The sequence below is a fragment of the Engraulis encrasicolus genome, chromosome 2 (assembly GCF_034702125.1).
Source record: "Engraulis encrasicolus isolate BLACKSEA-1 chromosome 2, IST_EnEncr_1.0, whole genome shotgun sequence".
Taxonomy (NCBI): domain Eukaryota; kingdom Metazoa; phylum Chordata; class Actinopteri; order Clupeiformes; family Engraulidae; genus Engraulis; species Engraulis encrasicolus.
The window spans coordinates 10046248-10056359 of record NC_085858.1 but is presented as its reverse complement, the minus strand read 5'-3'; the positions used below and the strand labels follow the sequence as shown (position 1 = coordinate 10056359).

The 10112-nt window shown below is 44.1% G+C and overlaps 1 protein-coding gene across 5 annotated transcripts in view; it reads left to right on the top strand.

Moving 5' to 3' along the window:
- The first annotated feature begins 2379 nt into the window (after window positions 1-2379).
- smg1 (SMG1 nonsense mediated mRNA decay associated PI3K related kinase) overlaps window positions 2380-10112 on the top strand; it is a 63544-nt gene continuing 55811 nt past the window's right edge. For 2 of the 5 annotated variants that reach the window (XM_063221617.1, XM_063221600.1), the window contains exons 1-4: window positions 2380-2645; window positions 6500-6711; window positions 8353-8505; window positions 8952-9088. In XM_063221617.1, coding sequence (XP_063077687.1) covers window positions 2569-2645; window positions 6500-6711; window positions 8353-8505; window positions 8952-9088 — 579 coding nt within the window. In that variant the 5' untranslated portion in view covers window positions 2380-2568. The other 3 variants (XM_063221590.1, XM_063221581.1, XM_063221609.1) reach the window with 2 other exon arrangements.

The window sequence follows — 10112 nt, the reverse complement described above, 5'->3', positions numbered from 1 at the left end:
TGGACTACCGGTTCCCTGGCGATTTTTTACATTGCAAAACGCCATAGAGATTCAGGTTTGGCAAAAATATAAGTTGCACGGCAACAACGAACATTAGCGTGTCCCCGCATCCCTTTCTCATTAGTGGAACGGATCGTATCATCATGTTGGTGTATTCACATGTTAAATCATGACGATTATAATTCAATATTGCTAACCCCTTTCTGATCATTAAAACTTCCGAACTACATACTTTCCTTTGGTTGCCATGGGTACAACCTTCCGCACGTACATGCCGTTAGATACTGGCGCCGTTTCTGTAGTCGCCAAAAGCTTCCGGGTTTAGCATATGGACGCAACATCGTATTTATGTCGAAGTTTGACACAAAATGATCAACCATGTCATACCTACAGCCTATTTTTAACACCCTCGACAGTTTGCGGGGGTTCGCTAAGCGCGTGCTTGCACTCGGAGCTTATTTGAAATTTACCCCTATTCATTCCCAATGGAGGCCGGAAGCCGATAGGAACCAGGACGTCCTTAAATGCTAACATGAAAGACTACAATCTACTACATGCTTCCGCTTCCGCTGAAGAACTCCCTCTGTTGTGTCCTGCTCCCTGTCTGTCTTCATTTTCCCTCTCATTTAGCATTGTTACTGCCTTGAACCCAATCTGCTCAGGGCACTGCATGGGCCATTTTGGCTGCGGGTTGTGTGTAATAGCCTGCCCCATTTAAAAGATGCCTATAATACGACTTGGTGCTATCAATTTAAACATTAAAATGTGAACCCCATCCTCTAATTAGGCCTATATTTTTTATTTATTTCGTTTTTTGAAATCCACATCCCCTTCTAAACGATGTAAAATTACATGTCCGCAGTTCTCTTATCAGCATCATTGTCAGCTTGGCCTTGCACTGAAGCAATAAAATCAAAGGCATCAGTTGTCATCTCCCTTCTCCCTTTTCAGAACACTGCCTCTCGACTCCGCCATTGTTTATTGTACTGCCCTGTTGCTTGGCAACTTCATAAGTAAGTTAGAGAGGCCAAGCAAGCAAGGCTGTGTGGTTGTGCAAGGATAAACAGCTGACTACATCGAACACCAATCGTGAATCAGCTTGACTGAAGAACCATAGTTTCGGATGAATTTGTGTTATCTAAATTACCATTCACCATGATCAAACAGTCTAAACATTTAAACAAACATTCTGGACCAAAATGATTTATCCTTTTTAGCCTTACTTATTGGAGAGTGCCCTGCACAGTCCTGTTCAGCTCTTTGCTGCCATCTGATGGAGGGAAAATGCAATGCAGCATGCATTTGGGTGTGGTCTCTCTCTCTCTCTCTCTCTCTCTCTCTCTCTCTCTCTCTCTCTCTCTCTCTCTCTCTCTCTCTCTCTCTCTCTCTCTCTCTCTCTCTCATCCATATGCCTATCACATGTCTTGACATGAAGTCATATGCTGCTTTAACCAGTCCAATTAGAGGTATGAAAAGAATACACTTTTCTGTTCATTTTTTTGTGTTTTCCCTTAATGTACTTATCTGTACCCTAGGCTACCAAAACTGTTTTTCCCCAATAAAAATAAACTTACATGGAATGCTTGAACTGAACTTGATGCAGCACCAAAGTTAATGACGATTACCAGAGGCCTAGCCCTAGAAGCTGTACATCTCCCATATCAATACCTGGCCGTGGAGAACAGTGAAACGCTGTCTGTGTTGTGATATTGTGGTTTGCCTTTGGTAATGATCCGTTTTACATTTTATACCATACCTCATTAGCCATAATACTCTCTCATGCCATGGGCCTATGCAGTAAGTGAATTTCACACTGAAAACTTGCTCATAATTTCAACTGCCACCTGCTGCTGCTGCCTCTCTGTACATCCCCTCCATACTGTCAATGCCTCCCACTCTCTCATCCTGCTGTCTCTAGGCAACCACCCATGGAAAGCAGAGTAGCCACTGATGAACAGGAGGACTAGACACTGGAACAAGGCAAAGAAAGCCAGGGCTACTGACCGAGGGAGGAGCTTTTCCCTATGTGACTGTCTGATGATGGGCTCGTTCAGAATTTAGGGTTGGTGTTCTTATCATTTGTTATTTTAGAATTCATGATAGCCTACACATGGGTTAATCATTTGTGCAGGCCTATGCTTATGCACAACTTGATAGGCCTATTCATGTTCGGGTAGGCCTATGTTTGATGTCACACACTTTCATAATATAAAATGAACAGCAGCATGCATAACACAATAATTGGTGTGCCGCTGGCATTAGAGATGCACAAAGCACAAGCTGGGGAAATTTTCAAATAAATGCTGGTAGCCAGGTATCAAAAAGGCCATAAGAAGCCTGTAGATGGCACTGGCGAGACTCCCGAAGGCTAATGAAACACTCTCGCTCACAGGTCCACCGAAATAGAGAGGGAGTGCGAGGCCGACACCTGGTATTCCCATACATTGCTAGAACTGTGCGTTATAGCTTTCCCAATTCATTAATGGACAAGAAGTAAGACAGACCGTAAAATAAGTGTGAGCCTGACTTTGCCCGTTGAGTGCGGGTCATGCTGTCCTCGCAAAGGTAATGAGCCGCAAAGCCCTCGGGTCTCGGCTTAGCAGCGCCCACAAACTGCAGCGAAACTGGAATGATTGGCAGCCCAGGTTGGTATCGCGCCATGGGTGAGTCTGTCCAAAATAGAACGAGGATTCGACAGGCCTAGTCACAGATAGTGATACTTTACATAGCAGCTCTGTAGCGTTGGTTACCCCACGTGAGAGTGAGACTATTGCTACGGTAAACGTGCATAGCTATTATCAATGGCCGAACAATGTGGCACCATATTTCTGGCTAGTGGCATTTTATAGATGCTAGGTAACCGCCAATATTAGCTTGCAAGGTACCAGTTGTGGTGGTACCTGTCTTGGACTGCTAACACGCTGAGCAGTGTCTTTGCTAGTTAGATCAATTGTTTGGCTATGTTTAGCTCGTAGCTAGTGCTGACCAGCTGTGCTTCTTTGCTGTAAACACGAATCTCATTATTGGGTACCGTTACATCATATACAGTGGAAATGCCCGCGATTCTTCATATCCAGGATGTTGACATCAGAAGATGTTTGTAGATGCAATGCCACGGCAGAGGTAGCTATTTTGTGAAACTAAGTCTTCTCATATTAACGTATCCATGCCCAGTCAATTGTATGCATTTCCTTGCCATCCAGCTAGCTAGATGGCTAACTAGCCCAGATACTACATTCAGTAACCAGGCTGTGTTCTTGGAAACACTTAGCCATTTGGTCAGCAATGCCTTGTGTCATGGTGTTCGGTCAGTGTGCTCGTAGGTCTCACACGTTTACATGTTTATACATTGTTCAATTACAGTGAGTAGACTGGTCATTGAGTACTCAAAGGCCAACCCAACTATGACTAACTTGGCTGACCTATGACTTTGTTGGTAGCAGCAAGGCAGGGCACAACTGCTGGCTAACTAGCTGATGTTGAACCATTTAGCCAGCGCGAACGTGGCTAGTGTTTGGCAATGCGTTTAGTAATTGTGTCGTACAAACTGATTTCTGCGTCCGATTCACATTTGAAGTAGAGCTCTACACATGGTGAAAGGTTGTTTTTGACACGGTGTTGTTGACATGGTCAAACATTTGACACACGAATACAGGTTACAGGGCACCTAGGGTTCATTCTCACGTTAGCATACGTGTGGGGTGTAACTACAAAGGATTGTTGGCTAGTAAGCTAATCTAACATTGCTAGTCAGTCATAAACCTATTCCTGTCCATGTTATTGCTCAAACATTCGCATGAAACACACACGTACTGTTGGTAATTCAGGTTTATGTTGTATTCCTAGTGTCTGGTACATTATTAGATCTTCTTGAAATAGTGGGGTATGATTCTAACATTGTTTTCGTTTCTGAGTACATGTTGGCTCCTCGTGTGTCAGTTTTGAACGGGGAAGGTGTGTCTCGATTTCCAAAACGTTGGCATCTTCGACCTTGCTGAACGCAAATTAAACCAACGACTCTGCCACAACATGAAACGTTTAAACAACTCTGAGTGTGACCTATAACGATACACGATACCACGAGAGTTCCAGTAGCATGAAGTTGTCATCAGAGTAAAGTTAGAGAAATCCATGTGAGCATGTGTTCAGCAGGCCAAAAGGTCCTTCCTTGACAGCAATGTCTAACATACCAGCCCAAGCCTTTCAAACACCCTGCCATGTAACATTTTCAGGTACAGGTTGATTCTGGTTGGCTACAGTGCATTTGTATGCATATAGAGCTAGCCTACTCAACTAAATTCTTTTCAGGAGTTAATGATTATGATGCATGCTAGGGGTGACCAACAAGAAAAAGAGAGTGGTTTTCGAAATTCTTGGCATTCTTTTCTTGGTGGTTATGAGGCTGTCACAACAAACTTATGTCACTAAAAGTGTTGACTTGTCACACCTGTGTGTTCTAACTTCTAGATCCCATTGGTTTGTTAGGGCTGGCCATCATACTATCCAGTAGCTCTTGTATTTCGTTGTATTTATGTGTGCCTCAAAAAAATGATGTGGACTTACAGTTAGGGGTAGCTGTGTATGGAATTAAAATCACATGTTATTTGGTGCAAGTCCAGTTTCTTCCTCCTAGTATTCATATTCAATGTGGTTCATTTGTCAAATTTCTTCATTCATGAAGTAAATAAGCTCATGAATGTGAAACCAGTGCAACTGAATATGCTTATCAAATTCCTATACATGTAGCACTAGGTTTAGAGCCTGCCAGACCCTTTCAGTTAATTGACCAGGTTTCAAAAATCGACACTGAGATACCGCAGAGCCAGTCTACAGTTTCCACAACACGACGTGAAGGCTGGAGATGTAGTATGCTGAGTCAGCTGATGCAACAGTAGTCCAGGTTGAGAAGTACAGGTTGGGCAAAGGTTGGTTAGATATCGGTGTGGTGGTGAACAGGAAGGGTTCTTTCCATTATTGTAACTCCAGTCCTCCCTTGTGCTTGTGGCCTTGTGATGACTTGTCATTTATGACTGAAGTTTCATTCAATATCTTGCAAAAGCGCAATTCACAAGGTCATTTTCTCATTTGCAATCGGGAAGTTGAATGGGGAAAAGTCCCACAAAAGTTGTTTTGGCTAGGCTGAAAGTTGAGAAAATGTATTTATTCTTCTCCACAGAGGTGGGGAGTCAGCAAAGTGCGAGGGCACAAGCACAAGTCGAGCATCGGAGTTAGTAGCCTGGTCCTGACCATCCCATAATACTACCATTTCATTTCGTATTCATGGTCTGGAGGTTGTTTGATCTGACGCGATTGCAGGAAGCGGGAAGGACATTTTCGTGAAAATCAGAATACAGTCTCAAAGTTGTTGAACAAACATGTCTGACATCTATCTTTGGCGATGTAGGACCGTTTAACAGACATGTCTGACAGAACATCCTACCGTAGGATGAAAATTACAACGTAGGACCGTTTGTCAGAACGCCAGCCAAATCCTGCCGCTCAACATCGCTCCACAGAAATCAGGTACCAGACGTAGTGCGGAGCCAGTCTCTTGGCAGAAGTACGTAGGATGGTGCGCAAGGCTAGGGAGTTAGGATAATGGAAAGAATTATTAGTAAGAGTTAACCACGGTAAGCACACTGTGGTACCTTAACAGAGCGTAAAATTTAATTGTCACTTTGGTAGTATGACGGCCGTATGTTGTTCAGTGATAACGGTGCTTTAACTGAAAAATGACAGATGTCTGAGAAGGTGCAAGTCCCAAAGTCAGATGAACCTCACTATAGATGGTTCTAAATTGTTGCTTTCCCCTGGCTGCGCGACTCTGAATGCGCACAACTCAACCTCTCATTGTTGGAAACCACTAGCTCACATGGTTGGCTGCCAGTGTCTTGCCCCTCTTCACAACACCGTGTTTATAAACAAACAAACAAAACATGTATACTCAGTTCTAAAACCTGTGAAAATGCATACTTGTGCTGGTGGTGGTGTTGGAGGGAGGTTGGGAGGGAGGGAGTTAATCAATGTAGGATTGCCACTTTACATTGGTATTTCAGATTGTGTACGCTTGCATGGCCTATTACAAATATCTGTCCTGGAAACATGAGGCGTTTTGGATAATGCATTTGTATAATGCATTGTGCAGGTTACATTATTTTATATATGTCTTAGGCATGTCTTAACTTTAACCAATTACCCTGATGTACCCTGATGTACCCTGATGTACTTTAACCAATTACCCTGATGTGAATGTGTGTGTGTTTGGGCACATGTGGCCTAATGGTTAAGGAGATGTGCTTTAGATCAGAGGGTTTGAATCCTACCCTTCCATTTCCTATAGCTCTCCATGGGTTAGGTGCCCTTGAGCAAGGCACCTAACCCCATACTGCTCCAGGGACCATAACCATTACACTCTAATAACTAAGTCACTTTGGATTTAAGTGTATAAGTGTAATGTCAAGCTAAGTGTAATGTAACGTAATAATGTTTGATGTTTCAGAGGCGACAGCGTGTCCGCTTGCCAGGACGGCGTGAAGTGCAGCGTTCCACGAGACCACGGCTCCGCTACTGCAGCAGCCCCCTCGGCCGCCACAGACCCAGCCGCCGCCACTGCCACCCCCTTCTTCGACACCGTGCCCTCCGACCGGCCTGGCACCCCACCTACGCTGCACGATGATGCCTACGCAGACCCCCACGCTCTGGACGAAGGAGGTAGGACTCACTGGCACAGGCACATACATGCATTCACGCACTCAGGCACACACGCCCCACCCCACGCTCTGGCCGACGTAGCTACGGCGAACTGGCAAATGCAAACATACACATACGCTCACACACCCACTCAATCCACACCCTTGACGGCAGGGCACTCTTGCACACACACACACACACACACACACACACACACACACACACACACACACACACACACACACACACACACACACACACACACGTTCTGGACGAAGGAGTTACTGGGTCACTCTAGCACACTCGTACGGATGTGCACGCACACAATCATTAACATACTCTAGGGGAAGGAATTTTTACTTCTACGCCCACACATGTACAAGCAGAAAGCTGTGTATGCTAGCTCCTGTATTGCAGTATGGCAGGTAGGTCAGGCTGACCCATGACCTCAACCTGTTCAAACAACAACATGCAGACTACGAGGCAGTTTATGCTGAAAATGGCGTAGTGCCGAAATGTGTTACAAAAAACAACAACAACAACAACAACAACAACGACGACAACAGTGCAGTCTCTGGCAGTTGTGTGCCTGGAACACACCCAAATACACACGGCTCCCTGCTCTCGCTTCCTGTGGCTCCCTGTGTGACCTTGCAGCGTTTCAGCTGTTGACCTGATGACCACGTGGCCTGAGTTGGCCAGTCCACAGCCCATTGGCATCGGCCCTCAAGGGAATTTATTGAGCCCTGATATGACCTGCTAATACTATGTACTCCTTCAATTAGTTTTATTCCATCAGTCTGTTGCATCATGTTTTATCAGTGTTTTCGCAAACAAGGGTACAGGTTGCTTTGATAAATTGGTCTTTTGGATAATGGCTTGCCAGTTGAAAGAAAGAGGGGAAAAAAATAGCTCATGGTACGTTTGGGCATTCGTAGTTGTAGGCTATTGGCTGCCTGCGTGATTGGGCGTGTTTTGCGTATGAACAGAAACTGAAAGTGAGCTAAGCTGCCAGCTGTATGAAAAAGTACCAGTGATTCCAGGAATTTCTCAGTGCTCATTACAGACTTTCCCTCTTTCTGGTAACACATTTTTGAAACTTATCACAAACAGACGTGTAGGGTAGGGGATCAATGGAATGAATGGACAAGAGGCCTCATACGTTTGTCAGTTCACAAGGCTAGAGAATTAATGCTGTTTCTGTCCTGAGTACTTTCAGCCATGTCTTTGAACTGTTGAAATGATTTTATTTTTTTGTACACTTTTTTGTGTTTCTTTTGTCATTGATGTAGTTAATTACACTGTTAATGCTATTATATAACTCTTTTAATTGTCAAATATTTTGGTGAATTAAAGTGGTTTGATGGCCTCACAATAGCCACGTTTACATGTACACTTTTAATCTGTTTTAATCGTATAAGGTGATTGGAATAAGCCTCATGTACACAGTCAAATAATGTCCTTAAATATAACTGATTATAAATCTAATACCGATTATATTAAATGGTTTAGACATGTTCATATACAGTAAACCGATTTAAATGAGGAAACTGATCGAAAACTGTTCCCTCGTCAAATGAATCTGAACTGTAGACATTTATCCTCAGTGGACCTACCTAAAGCTTTGAGAGAGTGGTTAATGGTTTGCACTGTTGTTCACAGGTGGATATGATGCTGACGGAGGTCTCTGTGAAACTACATATGGTTGGAAGTCGCTGGGGCAAGAGTTGAGGATCAATGATGTGACAGCGGATTTGCCCAGTTTTCAGCATGGAACCCGTGCTTTAGCTACAAAGGATATGAGGAGATCACAGGGTGAGTGCACAGACTGACTGTCTTTCCTCAAAGCCGCAATGTCAAGTCACATTTTTTGGTGCTCTTCTTTGTGTGTTTGCCTATGTTGCGCTGCTTAAACGGACCTGGATAGAATAGACTTGATAGAAATTGCAAATCTCGCTACACAACTTTCAAATTCCGCTCTTTTTATAATGTTGTATAATGATTATGATGTGGTGTCTGTGCCTGTTTATGTGTTGTTTTTTATACTGATTGTCTTGTCTGCCTCCAACATTGTCTCCATGATTATGTGTCTGATGTGTTTGTAACTGTGTGTGTGTGTGTGTGTGTGTGTGCGTGCGTGCGTGTGTGTGCACACGTGTTTGAGTATTTGTGTCTGCCCATGTGTGAGTGTTTGAATATTTGAGCTTGTGCCTGTGTGTATAATGTATAATGTGGCTGTTCTCGGTGTCCCTGGCCTGCAGACCGACCGATGGCTCACTCGGATGAGTCGCGGCTGGCTAACCTCCTGCGGCGGGTGTCTCGAGAGGACGACAGGGACCGCCGGCTGGCCACGCTCAAGCAGATGAGGGACTTCATCATGCACTCAGACAACAAAGTGGTGAGCAGAGCACATATGATACGATACGAGTATACTTTATTGAGCAAGACTTGTTTAAGACGGGACATGCACATAACCTCACATCACAAGACTATTGCACAATTGACAAGAACAAAGGACACTGGCCTATATACAGACATACATGCATACATACATTACATACAACCCGCATAGCTTGAAGATATTACCGACGTGGAGTGATGACATTATGCAGTCTTAGGACTGATTCAGCAAAAGAATAGATTGATGTATGAAGGCATGTTTAAGTCTGTTGCGGTTGAAGCGGGGGGCCCAGCCATGCACTAGTAGGACTAGTATGTGTGTGTGCGTGCATATGCGTGTGTGTTTTTCTGTGTGCGTCTGTCTGTTTCTCTTGCATAAAGACCACATGCCCACAGATAACACAGTGAGGGATGGAGACAGACTGAGACAGCAATGTATAATGTAGTAGAGAGAGGCAGAGATGACCATTTACGTGCGTGTGCGTGCGTGCGTGCGTGCGTGCGTGGGAGCCAGACACTGATGTATAGATGTAGAGCTATGGGCATCAGTTGGTAATTACATTGCCTATTGCTTCTGTTCAAGACTTGTTACCAGCATGCAGAGTTCATTTTCTTATATAGAGACCCTGCTGTTCCTGCCACTCCCCTTTTCACACTGCTCTGCTGTCCGTGTGTGTGAGAGGGGTGTAAATCACAGCCTCCATGACGATACGATATGGTATCGATGTCTTAAAGCAGGGATTCGATTATTTTCGATACTTAAGAATTCCCCACGATACGATTCGATTGGATTTTTTCCCAATTACTTTTCCACTACTATTGTGTTATGGAGATAGGGCATTGAACAGGATTTGATTTTATTATTTTCTATACGGAAGAAGGCCCCACGATGCGATGCTATTCGATTAAATCGCCGGCCGATACATTGATGCATCGATACATTTCGATTATTATTTACACCCCTAGTGTGTGACAGATGGACAGAGGGTTGCAAACCCTCCATCCTGTTGTGAATTACATTG